The sequence below is a fragment of the Octodon degus genome, unplaced genomic scaffold, assembly GCF_000260255.1.
Source record: "Octodon degus isolate 3935 unplaced genomic scaffold, OctDeg1.0 scaffold00189, whole genome shotgun sequence".
Classification (NCBI taxonomy): Eukaryota; Metazoa; Chordata; class Mammalia; order Rodentia; family Octodontidae; genus Octodon; species Octodon degus.
The window spans coordinates 4,882,241-4,898,764 of record NW_004524765.1 but is presented as its reverse complement, the minus strand read 5'-3'; the positions used below and the strand labels follow the sequence as shown (position 1 = coordinate 4,898,764).

Genomic DNA, 16,524 nt, shown 5'->3' with positions numbered 1-16,524 from the left:
TAAAGTAGTGCAATTAGCAATAACAATATCATCAAGCAGAGTGTGGAAACTGATGACCTGTGATAACTATTAATTTTGTACCTTGAAGGCTAGGAGCAAAACCTACAGTTATGTAACAGAACTGGGTGTAAAATCAGAGATTATGTACAAAGTGTCTCGCCTTCATAGAGTTATTTTACCCTATCATGGATAAATTTAAGAAAGATAGAGTATAGAACAGAGATTACTGGGGGAAAAAAAGTAGAAGTAAGACTAGACAGCAAAGGATGATCACATAAACTTTGAGAAACTAGAGAAAAGTATAGAGGAGAAAGAATGAAAGAGTGAGGGATTATTAACGTTAACCAGAATAATTAGACACTATTCACTTCTATGAAGTTGTGATCAAGTCTGGAGAGTTAAACTGAGGAAAAGAAGAAAGAAGATTAAGATTGGGACAAAAATCATTGGATAAACAAAGTAAAGGAAACTGAAAAGGAAACAAGCCAGCATAAAATAAGAAAAATAAAAACAAACTAAAAAAATAAAAGAAAGTTCCTCTGCTGTTGAGCAACATCCAAAGCCTCTGGATAACACTGCTAAGCCTGAAGTAACTTTGTGATTTCAGGCGATCTTGGCCTTGAGGTGTGAAGGCTTCAAATTAATTTAATTTAATTTAATTTGACTCTGGGGCCAGAGTCTTTGGCCAGTTCTTTCTGTATGTCTCTTATAAGAGTCCTACTCCTTACCTTTCTTTTCTCATTGTCTTCCTCCCCTTTGTTGTGCTGCTTTTGGAGAGAGACATGCATCCTATGTCATTGGCTCCTCCTGGTCCTTGCTCAGGCTTCTGTGTTTCTCTTCCTCTATCAAGGACCTGTCCTGTCAGGACATTTGTTGCAGGGTACAATAGGTCCTCTACTGGAAATTTCTTTAAGTCCTTTATCTATGTTTTGTTTGCTCGGTCTTGTATTAAGATTGATTTTTCTTTTAAGGTGTATGTTCTCCCCTTTCTTCCACTTACCTGTGTTTTTAGTTTAATTTCTTTTGTTTTTATTTAATTAATTACTCAATTTATTTGATACAGGGTATCACTATGTAGCTCTGATTTATAGTGATCCTCCTCTCTTAGCCTTACCATGCCTGGTTTTAGTGGATGGCAGAACATGCCCTCGGTTCTGGGCCTGGCACAGGATGCAGTACTGGGGATCAAACCCATGTCCTTGTACTTGCCAGGCAGGTGCTTAGATTGGTGAGCTATCTTTCCAGTCCTGAATTACTAAATTGCTTTGAACAAGGCTCCTCTATTATCTCAATCAACAACACTGTCTTGTTCATTTTAGGCCACCCCTTTCTGAAATCTTTTTAGGTTGCTTACCCAACTGCTTTCACATACAATGTAGCAAGTGTAAGTAAAACATAAAATGCATACCTGCTGGACTTTCTCTGCTAGGCAAGGAAAGGAAAGATCTGGATGCCTGGAGGTATTTGATTCTCTTATAGAGATGCTCTTTGATTCTCTATAAGGTTAGCTACTTATGAATTCATTGCAAATTGGAAGTACAAGTCCAAATATATTTAATTCACCAAACTAATGAACATCATAACACTATAACATAAAACAGCACAGAATATCTGTGATAAAAACTCATGACCCTGTAGCTCAGTCAGAGCTGTGGATCACTGCCACAGTCCAATATGTTGAGACTATTTTATTTATTTTTATTTTTTGTTTTTTAAAGAGAGTAAAACTAGAATTAAAACAGAAGATATTACAAGTGGTACAGAATTTCACTTAAGAAAGTAATATGAATTTCACAGTATTTGTTGTAATCTATAATATTATCTTCCAGCTATTCATATTATAAGATATATGCATATAAAATTGGAAGAAGAAAGAAAAAGAAATAAATATATAAGAAATTAAGAAGACAAAAAGAAGAAACAATTAAAAATATGAAACTAATTAAAGCATTAACTGCTTCTTTCTATAAACCAGCAGAAATGCACAGTATAGTTGTTCAAACCATCTAACTTACATGCATGGATAAATCTTAAAACACTATTTACCACAGACCTCCAGACTGGAAAAAAAAATGAAGTACACTTGCTATGAAATTTTTCTCACATTTACACCATCATCAAGTAGAAACATTATAAGACTTGCTCTGTCTGGTGAATGCTTAATAAAAATGCCAATTTGTCATTAGAGGCCTAAACCTCACTTTCTGATTACAAGACTTACTCTCCTTCATTTGGCCACCACAGCTGCACAAAAGAAAGTCTGAGGTCTGAGGGCTGGGGAGATAGCTCAGCGGTCTAAATGCCTGCCTAGCAAGCACAAGGACCTGGATTCAATCCCCAGTACCACATGCCATGCCAGCCCCACATGACCCTGCACTAAATAAATAAAAAAGTTAAAAAAAAAAAGCCGGGGAAATACCTCAGTAGAATAAGTGTTTGCCTGGCAAGAGTCCTGAGTTCAGTCCCCAGTCCTGCAAAAAAAAAAAAAAAAAGAAGAAGGAGAAAGTCTGGGTTGTTCCTCTGATAATTTAGAGGACTTCAGAGAGGGATAAGGGAGAGGTTTACAGTTAACTTTGTATATGTCTTAGGTTTCACAGGTCAAACCCTCTTTTTGGACTCCATGTAAGGGAAAGTGAGATATCCTGGAGAAGAAAGACTCACAGCTTATTATCAGACTGGACCTTACCATGAAAAGTAAGTGATGTCACTGTCTAAACATTATAGTACATTTTCCTAAGGTATCTATCTACACATGGTTACTAGCTTCAGTAAAATCACATTGCATTGACATCAAAATTTTTGTAGGCTTTGGCCATGTGATTTTATCTACAACATCTTTAGCATCTTCATAATAAACTGTGCACCCAAACAACTGTATCACTTTCAGTTGAACACTGTGTTAAACTTTTCCTGATTCACAAGTGAATGCTTTATTTTTCAGAAATTTGAAAAATTACCTGTTAATTTTAAATGATTACTTGATATTATGACTAATAACTCAATGTTTACTTACTCTCTAACTTAATCCCTAATTGAATATTTCTTAGCCCCATTATTCTTAGGCACATCCCTGTTTATATGTATAATGACTTTTAATTGTTTTCTATACTTTGCCTCATTAATATTGTATTTCTTTCTTTTTGCATACCAAGCTATGCTTATGTTTCTACATGTACTAGATCAAGGGAGAAGGTCAAGGTTCAAGTCTGAACAAGAAAATATTGTTTCTTACTGCTTTGGTTTGTGATACATTTGAGCAGATTGACTTTTATCTAGACATTTCATTTCTAGACATTGTCTTTTTTTAATCTTTTAAGGATTGTGTTAAATTTTTTCCCCTCAATTATTGTGCTTCTAGATTCATTGGTAGTGTCATTAAAAAATTTGACTAATTTCCAATCCTAACAGTTCTACTTCAGCACAGCTTTCATGAGGACTCTGAAAAAGTAAGTCTCACCTTTCTTAAAGAACAAGTATTAAAACAAAACAAAACAAAACAAAAAATAACAAATTGTCTGTTATAGTATTTGAACCTACTTTACAACACTATCGTTTACTTTTATTTAAACATCCGGCAAAATAGGACTATTGAGTTTAATATTAACTGGGTTGAGTCAATTGCTTTTTTTTGAAACATGTACTTTTGTTTAGCATTTATTTCTTATAGTCTTACTTATGAAAATCATTTTTGGTCAAATAGTTTTGTTTTTTGTTTTTAAAATTTTTATAGTTATATGTGTGCAATATGTAATGATTAGATTGACCATTGGAAGTTGGTACAAGTATATAACACAGTTTAATTCTTTGTATGTTACTTTCCTTTATTTTTCTCTTGCTTTTCTCCATGTCTTATTTCCCTTGCTATTCTCAATAGATGTTTCTCCTTATTTCTTATTGTCTGACTTTTATTTTGCTATTTACATTATTTATACCTTCAGCTTCTCAGTATTTAAGCTTTCATATCTGATTTATTTCACTTTATATAGTGGTCTTGAGATACATTTATTTTCCTAAAAATACCTGAAATTTGTCCTTTCTCCAGAGGACTGCACTGTGTAGAACTCATTTCATTTATCAGTTCATCTGTTGGTGAACATAGAGATCACTTTCAAGATATATCTGTAAAGAGTTGATGCTGCAAACCCGGGCTTTCATGTGTCACTGCAGTATGATGTCTTGAGGAATCTCCAAATTGACTTCCATAGTGGTTGTGCTAGTTTCCATTTCTAACAAAGATGTAGAAGGCCTTTTTCCCCTCTGTTACATGGACTGCATTTGTTAGTGTTTTATTTCTTGGTGATAAACATTCTTTCTGGAGCAAAACAGAATTTCACTGTCATTTTAATTTGCATTTCTTTAATGGCCAGTGACATTAAAGCATTCTTTTCATAATTTGTTTGTATAAATGCTTCTGCTTTTGACAAGTATCTAGTCATGCCAATTGCCTTCTTTTGATTGTGTGTTTTATTTTGATAGGGAATTTAATTTATTTTTAAATTCCTAATCTGTCCTAGAAATTAGTCCTCTGTCCAAAGAGGATTGGTCAGTATTTTTTCTATGCTCTAGGTTGTCACCTCATTGTGTTTTTTGTATCCTTTGCTGTTTAGAAGCTTCTTAATTAATCAACAATTCTTTCCTCAAACTCGCAGTGATTTTCCTTCTTCCTCTTTTTTTGTGGTAGGAGTATAGGTATGTGCTAGTTTTCATAGTATGGTCATTTTGAAACTATTGGTTCTAACTATTCAGAAACAAATAATAACTTTTTATTGTCTGGTGGTATCTTCACCCTTCTTTTTCCAAAGTAGTTTTTCTTTTTTTAAAATAGTGATTTTTTTTATTACTTTCATTGATTTTTTATGATCATTTCATCCCCCTTTCTTTTAGAATAGTATAATTTTCATCATAAAGGCTTTTCATTTTATTTCATTTCATTTGTTTTATTGTTTTTGTCTTTTTTGCAGAACAAAGATTGAACTCAGGCCCTTGCACTTGCCAGGCAAGCACTTATTCTATTGAGCTATCATTCCAGTCCCTTCATTTCATTTGTTCCTAAATGTTTAATTTTTAAAAATGTATTTAGGATAAGATCTACAGGGTCTACAGGGTCTCACTACATAGATTGAACTTGTAGTGATCTGTCTGTTTTCAATCTCCAAAGCACTGGGATTACAGGTGCGCACCACCACGCCCAGTCTCAGTTGCTGTCTCAGAGCAACCCAGGGGCAGGGCTGGCATGCTCTGCCTAAGTAGGTGCTTTAGTCAGTTGAGCTATCTGGCTGGTACCCTAAATATTTAGTTTTGGATGGTATTTTAATTGTATTGTTTTTAAATTTCTTTCTTAATGATTACTTATGCATGCATAAGAATACTATTTTTTGTACTGATATTTTATCCTGCTACATTGCTGAATTTGTTCATATGTTCTAAGTGTTTTTTGTTGGAACTTTTTGGTTCTTCTACTCAGGTCATCTGTGAATAATGATTGTATGACATTTATCTTTTCTGTATCTGTTTCTTTATTTCTCTTGTCTAATTCCTCTAGTTAGTAACTCAACTACTATAAACAACAGGAGTAGTGATAGTTGGCATACTTACTTTGTTCTTGATTTTAGAGGAAAAAATTTTAATTTTTCTCCATTTAATATGATGTTGGCTGCAAGTTGATTCATAAGGCTTTATCAGACTGAGATAAGGACCATTGATATATACTTTCTTTATTTTTTAGACTATGAATGGGTATTGGATTTTTTTTTAATTTATTTTATTTTATTTTATTTTTTTTAGTTTATTATTTTTTTTTATTTTTTTATTTTTCAACAAATAATACACTGCATATATTCTTCTTAGTGGTTAATTGCTGTACAAGATGCGGACTTGTGATCCTATTTACAAACTCCATTAGAACAAATCATTCTATTCATTAACAGAATGTAACTATATATCTATCCCAACCACTTTGAATACACAGATACAAAATGGACATTCATCTGTATACCCCATTTTTTCTAAGTTCCGTTATTGAATATTATAGGTGTGTAAACTCAGCAAAATATTCTAAAAGAGTCCAGTAGCCCATAATAGCATTGGGTCTTCTGTTTAACTGGCAATGTCAGAAATTATTGACCTGAGTCCCCCGGGTATTGGATTTTGGCAAAGCTTTTATTTTTTTTTTTCCATGTTGGGATGCTAATGTGATTATCCTTGCATCTATTTATGTAGGGCATTACACTTACTGATTTCTATGCGTTGAAAAATCCTTGCATTACTAAAATAAAGGTTTTGGTCTCTGTATATGATCTAATTGATAATTTGTTGCATTGTCATTCCCTGTATTATACTGAGGATTTCTACAAATATGTTTATTAAAGATACTGGCTTATAGTTATCTTTTGTAGTTAATGCATTGTTTTTGCTATTAAGATAGTGGTAGCTTCCAGGAATGAGCTTTGCTCTATTCCTTCCATTTCAATTTCATTAAAGAATGTGAGGAGTCTTGACGTTAGATCTTAGGGGAAGTTCTTGTAAAATTTAGTGCTGAATCCACTAAGTACTGAGCTTATTTTAGTTGACAGGTTTTTATTACTGCTTCAATTTGTCTGTTTGTTTTTTTAGCTTAAAGTGTTTTTATATTTTATTGGATTAATTTTGGAAATATATATGGGTCTAAGAATCTATCCATTTAACTGGATACTTTGATATACTGGAATGCAGGTTTTAAAATAGTTACTAATGATTAACTGAATTTCAGCCGTGTTCATTGTGATTTTAGTTTTTGATCTCTAATTACATTTCTATGGCCTGCTCTTGCCTTATTTTGATAAAATTCGCTAAAGGTTTATTTTGTTTATGTTTTTTGATTCTTTTATTCTTTGTACATTTTTCATCTCAACTTCATTAATTTCCACTCTGAACTTCATAATTTCTTTCCAAGTGCTAGTTTAAATTTGGATTGTTCCTGTTTATCTAGTACTTTGAAGTCCATCATTAGGTATTTCTGTGGGGTTTGCCTGCTTTTCTGATATGGGCATTAACAGCCTATAGGGCAGGTTTAAGTTCCTCCAATGAGGCCAGCTATGTTGTATTGATATTACCATTTGATTCTAGGAACTCTACATTTCTGTGATTTCCTTTGTGACCTACTCATCAATGAGAGTGTGTTGGTTAATCTTCACATGCTTGCATAATTTTTTACTTTCTTTTGCCATTAATTTCTGGATTTACTATCCTATGACATGATGATAGGGATGTGATAATATTGATTAGTATTTATTTAAACCTTCTTTATGAATGAGGATGTGTGGCTGTGGAGACTGGTCCATGTGCTATTGAGCACATGTACTCTATTCTTGAGTGAAACATTGTATAGATATCTATTAACTTCATTTGCTCTAAAATGTGGATCAACTGTGATGTTTCTTTGTTTATTTTTTTGTGATGGTGTGGTACTTAAATCTCCCACTATAACTGTGTTGTTTATTTGACCACTTCTGTTTAATAGTGTTTGTTTTATAAAGTTGGATGCCATTGTATTAGGTACATGTATAGTTGTTATCTCTTCTTGTTGAATTATTCTTTTTACTTGATAGGTAGTGACATTCTTTGCCTCTTCTGATTAGTTTTAACTTGAAATCAATTTTTGAAAGTAGGATAGCTCCTCCTGGTTGTTCTTGGTTTCCTGTTGCAGGGATTTTTTTCATTCTTTGTTTTTCTGTTTTTTGTTTTTGTTTTAGTTTATAAATTTCTTTCATGACTAAATGTGTTTCTTCCATGCAGCATAATATATAATTTAAAAAATTATTGATCCAACCTGCTAATCTGTGTCCTTTGATTTAAGAGTGGAGAATATTCAGATTAAGAGTTATAGGGACCAGGGAGATGGCTCAGAATAAGCACTTTCCTGGCAAGCATAAGGGCCTGAGTTCAATCCCCAGTTCCACAAAAAAAAGAGTTGTTACTAAAAGGATTGACTTTTTCCTGTCATTGAATTTTTCCTGTTGTTGATATTTAATAATAAATATTTACATGTCACCAGAAATATGGAGAATAGAATGGAGGCATATGCTTATATTGCTTATGAAGCAGGGATGGAAAGTAGTGGAGTGAAAAATAGATTGAAGAAAGGGTTATCATGCTGGAGAGTAGTAGAGAAAAATGAGTTATGTTGAGAACACGTAAATATTCAATTCATAAGCAACTACAAATGTGTATATGTGTCTATATGTATATAAAAGAAAACATGGACAAAATGTTTAATAAGGTAATAATGGAATGTCTATTAGTCAGAGCGGCAGGATTTTAGATGACTTTAAAGTATTTTTATCCTTTTTGAGAGTTGTTACATTGAGCATTTACTATTTGTATGCTGTGAAAAATCAAGTCTTTTGTACAATGGTGGATGAAATAATTACTGCACTAAATGTTCTTTCTTGAATGGAATGTCAACAAATCTCTTGGAGTTAAAAAGAAAGCTAGGGCTGGTGAGATGGCTCAGTGGTCTAAAGCACCTACTTAGAACAAGCTTAGCAAAGCACATGGACCACGGTTCAATCCCCCAGCACCACATGCCAGCCAGCCCCGCCCCCTGGTGGGCTGAGCTGGCCACACACACACACACACACACACACATAAATAAATAAAATTTTTAAAAAAAGAAAGCTAAATACCAAATTTATAAAATCAGATTATATACCCAAGATACAATTCAGGTGATGTTATTCTGGAGAAAGGAAAATAAGTTATGAGTAAAATATTTTCAATATCAATATATAGTATTTGCAAGCTGGGGAGACGGCTCAGTGGAATAAGTGCTTCCCTGTCAAGTGCAAGGGCCTGAGTTCAATCCCCGGTTCTGGAAAAAAAAACAAAAAACAAAACTGAATTTTGATAACTTTTGAAGATTGATTTTTAACATCCAAATGGTGTCATTTATTCATTACTTTTTAAACATATGTACTTATCTACATCTGCTTAGTTATTTGTTGACTTGGAACCATACTTATTTTGCTTAAAGATACCCATCAATAAGTCAGTGGATGAGTCCAATTTTAAATTATGATGGATAATAAATGTCCTATGGACACACTGCAGTAGAATTTCTATTCTGTATAATATGATGTGGTTGTAAATAGACACTGGCCTGTGAATGGCTAGATGTGTCTTTTAGAACTTTTCATGTTTTTCCCTCCTTTACTATACCTGGCATTTATTTGTGCTGGTCTTTTAATTGCTCCCATAGCATCCTACAATTTCCTTGTTTGTTGAATAGGAATTTATGAGGTAAAAAAGTCTGTTTTATTTATTTATGTATAATGAATTACCCACTAGCCCAGTATATAGAATACGAAGTGGCTAATTTTTAAAAATGACTCAGTGAACTTGGAGAAAGTTTATTTATCTATTTATATTCTATTACATTTCTACTTAAGACTTACATCTTCATTTAAATAAGTTGTCTATAATTTATAAGGCATCTGTCCACATCTGCAGAACAGGTCTTGGGAGAAGAATATACATTATTTTTCTTCAGTGAACCTGACTAGTCTATTTATATTATAAACATGCTAACTTTTTTTAAACATGCTAACTTTTATGTCAGTCACTGTCAATTTTTCATACTCTGTTTGCACTCACAATTCCTTAGAAAGAGGGACATATTTTCCTTTGTCTCTCAAAACAAAAAATTTAAGTCAAAAAACACAAAGAAGTTGCCAGTTTTATTCACTTCTCTGGCTTTAATTTATTATTATTTTTTTAAATTTAGGATAAGGTCTACAAGGTCTCACTGCATATATCAGACTTGTAGTGATCCTCCTGTTTTCAGCCTCCCAAGTGCTGGGATTACAGGAGTGCACCACCATGTCCAGTCTCAATTGCCATCTCAGCACATCCCGGGGGCAGGGCTGGCATGGCACATCAGGGATTGAAACCCATCCGCTGTGCTCCACCAAAGCAGGTGCTTTAGTCCACTAAGCTATCTGGCTGGCTCTTCTGTGGCTCTAATTTTTTTTAAATTTTATTTATTTATTTGTGTGTGTGTGTGTGGCCAGCTCAGTCCACCAGGGTGCGGGGCTGGCTGGCATGTGGTGCTGGGGGATTGAACCGTGGTCCCTGTGCTTTGCTAAGCTTGTTCTAAGTAGGTGCTTTAGACCACTGAGCCATCTCACCAGCCCCTGTGGCTCTAATTTTAAAATGTACTCTTTCAATGTTGACATCAAATGTTTCAATAGAATACATAAACACAGAATAAAATTTATTTATTTATATTCTATTACATTTCTACTTAAGACTTCCATCTTCATTTAAATAAGTTGTCTATAATTTTTAAGACATCTGTCCATATCTGCCAAACAGGTCTTGGGAGAAGAATATACATCATTTTTCTTCAGTGAACCTGACTAGTCTATTTATATTATAGACATGCTAACTTTTTTTAAACATGCTAACTTTTATGTCAGTTTTTGTCTTCAATGACTTGGGCGAGATCTAACATCAGATTGACTGTCTCTACAGCCACCATCAGGCCACTGAGCTTAGCAGTCAAACAGTCCACAGTCAGGCTGTGGGCTGACTGTTGACTGATTCCCAGAGCTTCAGGTAGAAGGAGGATCTCAGGTGCAAAAGGGCGATGTGTGCTTCTTAGGACAGACCAGCTGAGTCCTTCTTGGCTACTGAACACTCCACAGCCACACCAAGAAAACAGATCTGGCCAGTTAGCAACAGAGGGAGGACCCACCTACATTGACCAAAAGTGTCCATGTTTCATGTCAGTCAGAATTTCACCTCCATTGTGTTCCAATGAGCCTTCAAGAGATTCTAGAGCTCTGCAAAAAGCTTCAGCAATTAGCTGAAGTACACAGAATAAAATTTAATACAAAAGTTTAATATGTCCTCTCCTTCACCTCACATCAGATTCTCTTTCCCCAAAGCAGTCATGGTTACTGGCTCCTTCTTCTAAAAGCACATTAACTCTTCGTGAATATACATATTTACATAAACATAATTTTTATTAATGAAATAACACAAAGTACAGCTCCCTTCTGCACTGCTTATCCTTAACAATTAAAGGATACACAGATCTTCATTGTAAACATAGTTTTTTGTATGATGGATATAAAATAATGTATTGAATTAGTTATGCATGAAAATTTAGAAGTTTCTATTTGTTTGCTTCTAGAAAGATTAGTCAATATTATAGTACACAAGTCATTTTTATTATGTGTATACACCAGTAAGATAAATATTTAAGAATGAAATTGTTCCCGCCCCTGGGGAGTGCTGAGACAGCAATTGAGACTGGGCATGGTGGCATGAGCCTGTAACCCCAGCTCTTGGAAGGCTGTGAACAAGTGAATCACTGAGTCCAATGTAGTAGTGAGACCCTGAACACCCTGTAGACCCTTCCCTAAAATACAGAAAAAATAAATAAATAAATATTTTTAAACAAGAATGAAATTGCTGAGTCAAAGGAAATAAATTTACATTTTGATTGTTGCTGGTGTAATATCCTTTGTAAAAGCTATACCAAGTTATAGTCTACTAGTAAAGGCACTCAACATCATTTTATGGGACAAAAAGAAGTATATTTATTTTAGTTTCATTTCTCTTTATTTTCTACTGAATAAAATGGAATGTCTTTTTAGATGTCTAAAAGCTTTTTCAAATTCTTTTTAGTTTTATTTATCTATTTATTGGATACAGAGTTTCACTGTGCAGTTCACACTCATAGTGATCCTTCTGTCTCAGCCTTCCCAGGCTGGGATTGCAGGCCTGCGCTACCACACCCAGTTTCTCAATAGCTTTTTTTTTCTTTTTAATTTTATTTATTTATGTGTGTGTGTGTGTGTGGCCAGCTCAGCCCACCAGGGGGCGGGGCTGGCTGGCATGTGGTGCTGGGGGATTGAACCGTGGTCCCTGTGCTTTGCTAAGCCTATTCTAAGTAGGTGCTTTAGACCACTGAGCCATCTCACCAGCCCCTCTCAATAGCTTTTAATACTGTTTTTTTTTTTCATATATTTGGCACTTTCTCAATTGTAGCTGATATTTTCTTGCTTATTTGAAGATATTTATATATTTCAGTTATTAATATTTAGTCTTTTAGTTGATATTCCTATAACAATTATCCTGGAGGACAGAAATATAAACCCAAACGACGGAGTAAGGTAACTTCTTATTGTTGAAAATAGAAAACTTTGGGATTTTGTCTTAAGTCTTATATAACTTCCAAGGACAAATAAGATAAAATTATAAAAGACTATCATCCTACTGAACAAAGGATATATTTTCTACTTTTTGGCTTCTTATAGTATTTACTTTAGGAAATCTGTGAATGAATTATTTTTCATTCTTTGAAAGATGTGTACAAAGACTTTCAAATGCTCAGAAAGCTTCTGGTTGGCTTTATGACCCAGGTATGTATTTTTCAAAGACTGAGAAATGTATCTTTGAATTGTAATTATGGATGATAGGGTTCCTGTAGAGAGCCTTTCCTGGTCCTCTTCTCAGTGCAAAGAGTTTGTATTTGTAATCCCATCAACAAATTCTTAGAATCCTGTCAAGTTAATGACAATCTGCCACACCAGACACTAAGGCAGAATTATGGAGAGTCAATTGCTCCTAAGTCCAGACAGGACAGTGGCTATCCAGAACAAAGGCCTTGACCCAAGGCCAAACCTGAGTTTTATTCATTCTTGAAAGACGAGTGAATTGAGTTTGAGTGACTGTGACAATGGTGGGAAGTAGATGGGTGCCATGAACTGGGCTAGGCGGGAGGTCTTTATTCACCTCTGCATTATGCTCTGATGTGCAATCTTTCAAGCCCCAGGAAGTCATAGCCTCTGTCTTGACCCTTGATCCCATTATAGAGCATAGAGCATTGGCTCTTCATCCCATCTTGACCCAACTTACACTAGGGAGCAGCAAGTGTGGTTTCCCAGGGAAACATGCCTGCTGTGTTCAAAGACTACCACCAGCACCTCAGCTGACTGATAAGCATTGCTTAAAGCTAATTGAAGGAATAAGGAAAAGTCCTAGCAGGCTCTGTTCATGTCAATACAAAGAAACAGGGTCAACTTCAGCCAAATGGAGACAATTACTCCTTTTTCAAGGAGGGTTGCCCATGTGGTCCTCCACAGGTTGCCATTCCTATTATCTATTGAAAGGTAGGAACCTAACTTTGGTGGACTAAATTCCAAATTATATTCCAAAACTGTTCCTGTCCTAGAAGTATAAGCTTGTTTTTCTTTTGTATAAAGGCAATTAGGAAGCATAGATGGGCCGTCCAATTAATGAGTACATACAGTTTGATTCACCTGTAACAAGTCATGCTATCAAAAGAACTAGCTATTGAGGGTTAGCTATTGTCTATCTTTAGAGTATGTATATAATCAATTGTACTCACTTTGCTATAAAAAGAGTAATATTTCTGGTTTTGCAATCATTTTGTGTACTGTCTATCATGAACATTGAACTCCAGTCTAATGCTGATTTAATAACAAAACAGCTTCCTTTTCCTTTTACCTTTGTGAAGAAGTTTTCTTTTTCACAGAATACCTCGATTTAATTGTATTTCCTCTGTAAATTTAAGTTTTTTGTTTTTTGTTTTTCTCTGGTAATGGGGATTGAACTCAGGACCTTGTGCTTTCGAGGCAGATGCTTATGCTGTGGTGCTATAACCCCAGCCTCCAAGTGTTTCAATTAATAGTTCTATCATATGTAAAATTAGTAAAATCAAATGCTTCTTTTAAATCCTTTATAGCTCTACAAATTCTGGGAAGTAATAAAAAATGGCCAATTTTAGCTAGTTTTCTCTTATTAAGAAGCTAAAAATAGGGTTTTTTTCTTAAAAAATTTTAAGGTATGACTTTATTTTCTCAGTAATTTCTTCATTGCACATTTCATATCTTTGTTTCTCAGACTATATATAATAGGATTAATGAGTGGAGTAATCACAGAATAAAACAAAGTCACAATCTTCTGCATTCTAGCTTCATGCTCAGAGGTCGGGCTCACATACATGACCATCACTGAACCATAGAAAAGAGAAACCACAGCCAGATGGGACCCACAAGTAGAGAAGGCCTTTTGTCGCCCTGCTGCTGAAGGAACTTTCAAAACAGCTCTGAGAACCAGAGCATAGGAGCCCATAATAAAGACAAAGGGGGTAAATAATATTAGGGAACTTAAGGTGGAGCTGGCTAACTCTACTACAGGATCACTGGTACAGCTAAGTGCTAGCAGAGGACCTGGGTCACACAGGAAATGATCAATTATCCTGGAGCCACAGAAGGACATCTGAGAAATGATGGTGATGGGGACTGGGAACCAGAGGAAACCAAGTACCCAGCAGCTGATTATAAGATTGGTGCAGAGACGTCGTGTCATAATGGAAGGGTAGTGCAGAGGCCTGCAGATGGCAAGGTAGCGATCAAATGCCATAACTGCCAGGAAGAAGCATTCCGTGGAACCCAAGGAAAAGAAGAAATAGAACTGGAGGAAGCAGCCAGAGAAGGAGATGACCTTGGAGTCAGAAAGGAAGTTGACCAACATGTTGGGGACTGTGGAGGTGACATACCAGATCTCCAGGAAAGAGAAATTGGCCAGAAGGATGTACATGGGTGTGTGTAGTCTCTGATCCCAGCACACGGCGCAGATGATGGAAGCATTGCCCATGAGGGTGAGGAGGTAGACAGCAGAGAAGAGCACAAAGAGGAGGATCTGCCCCTCTCTGGGGCTGGGAAAGCCCAGGAGGACAAAGCCAGTGATGGTGCTGGAGTTGCTGGGGGTGTAGAAAGTTCTCATTGGCTTGTGAGTTGAATATGGGAATGGAAAGTAAAAAGGATCAAGATGTGATAGGTATATATTCCAAATTCCCCATGAGAAACCTATTTATTATGGTTTGCAATCATATTAATAACTAAAGAGGAAACATGTACCAGAAATTAGTAAATGATAGGTTAAAGATAAATTTAAACTGAGGTATGTCCTTAAGCCAATTTGGTGGAATTCAATAAACATTAACACAATGGTCACTATTTTAGTGTAGTTGCAAAATACTGTTTTGTTAGACAGTAATTGTTGGTCTGGAAAGCCTTTAAGGTTGAATGTATCAGGGGATAGGTGCAGCAATATCCTTATTTAAAGTGCATAGAAAGATGCATCACATATCAATATGACATTTCATAAAGAAAGCACTACTGCAACTACTGGGATTAAAAAATAGTGGATCACTCATACCTTACATTCTCCTCTCATGTTGTATCCCAATTGTCCTCTCTGTGCCTCTGCCTTCCAGTTGTAAGTCTCTTTTTTATGATATTACTTTCCTTATTTTTCTTTATGATTTAATAAATAAATATGCACTTAAAATGTTTTTCTTCTTGTTTTCCTACTTTTGTACTTTGAATAAATGAAATTGTATGACTGAACTTTGGGTGATTTCTTTTTATAACAGTGCAAAGAACTTTATAAAATTTGTTTTATCCAATGTATCTGGAGCTGGTCCATTATTATTGATCTAGATCATTGTTTTGTACAAATAAATTGACACTTATTGAACCATTGGACTGAAGGTAAATATCTTGGTTTATTTCTGGTTTGGATTTATGAGTAGTACCATTAATAGGAAAATATGCTGAATGTCTTCTGGCTCATTGTTTTTATATTAATTTTATTGAGAAAGAAGTAGCAATGAAAGAGCTTCAAAACAGGTTAGTAGGACAGTTACAATAATTAATACATTGCATATTGTTGTCTTTGTAGTAGTTATTCATAGTGAAAGATGCAGACATGGTATCTTGTCTAAACACTATTTGTCCAAAGCTTTCTTCTCATTGAACTAAGAGAAAGTTGTATATCTATACTCTTCTGACTCATTGTGCCTTTAGTTGTGTAGAAAGTTTTCATTTCCAACCTCAGCAGGTTAAGCTGAAAAGTTTTCCTTCATTACTGCACTACTTTTTACTCTCACTGACAACGTATTAATGTTCTGATTGTCATTGATCTTTAATCTTAAAGATTTCACCATTCTCTGGAAAGTATATTGTAGAAGTGATTAAAACAAACTATCCCCAAACCTGATTTAGGAGAATATTTTAAATCAGCATCTAATTTGCAGCCATTCTGGGTAGTTCATTATCCATCAATGAGCCCTATAATCAGCCCAGTGACTGAAATTGTTTCTATGCTGAAACTTACTTTTGCTATATGCCTCCACCAAGAGAGAAATCTTTGAATTGGCCCACTCAGGAACATGTATTTCTATCAGTTTAATTGAAATTAATTTACTTTTTAAATTAAAAAAATTTTTGTTTTCAGTACTGGGAATCAAATTCTGGATCTTGTGCTTTGCAGGCATACACTTATGCCTTTGAGCTATCTTGCCAGCAAAATTAGTTTGCACTTGAAGATGACTAATATTTTGCAATGAAAACATCCAATAAATATAAAATGAATGAATAAGTGGAAGAGGAGGGAGAGAGAGACAGAGAGAGACAGAGAGAGAGAGAGAGAGAGAGAGAGAGAGAGAGA

General features: G+C 34.9%; 1 protein-coding gene across 1 annotated transcript; it reads right to left on the bottom strand.

The window, feature by feature from the left end:
• Nucleotides 1–13,860: 13,860 nt before the first annotated feature.
• On the bottom strand, nt 13,861–14,799 carry LOC101583353 (olfactory receptor 11G2-like). Its single transcript, XM_004644051.2, has one exon. The coding sequence runs from the start codon at nt 14,794–14,796 to the stop codon at nt 13,861–13,863; it is 936 nt and encodes a 311-aa protein (XP_004644108.1). The 5' UTR covers nt 14,797–14,799.
• Nucleotides 14,800–16,524: the final 1,725 nt, after the last annotated feature.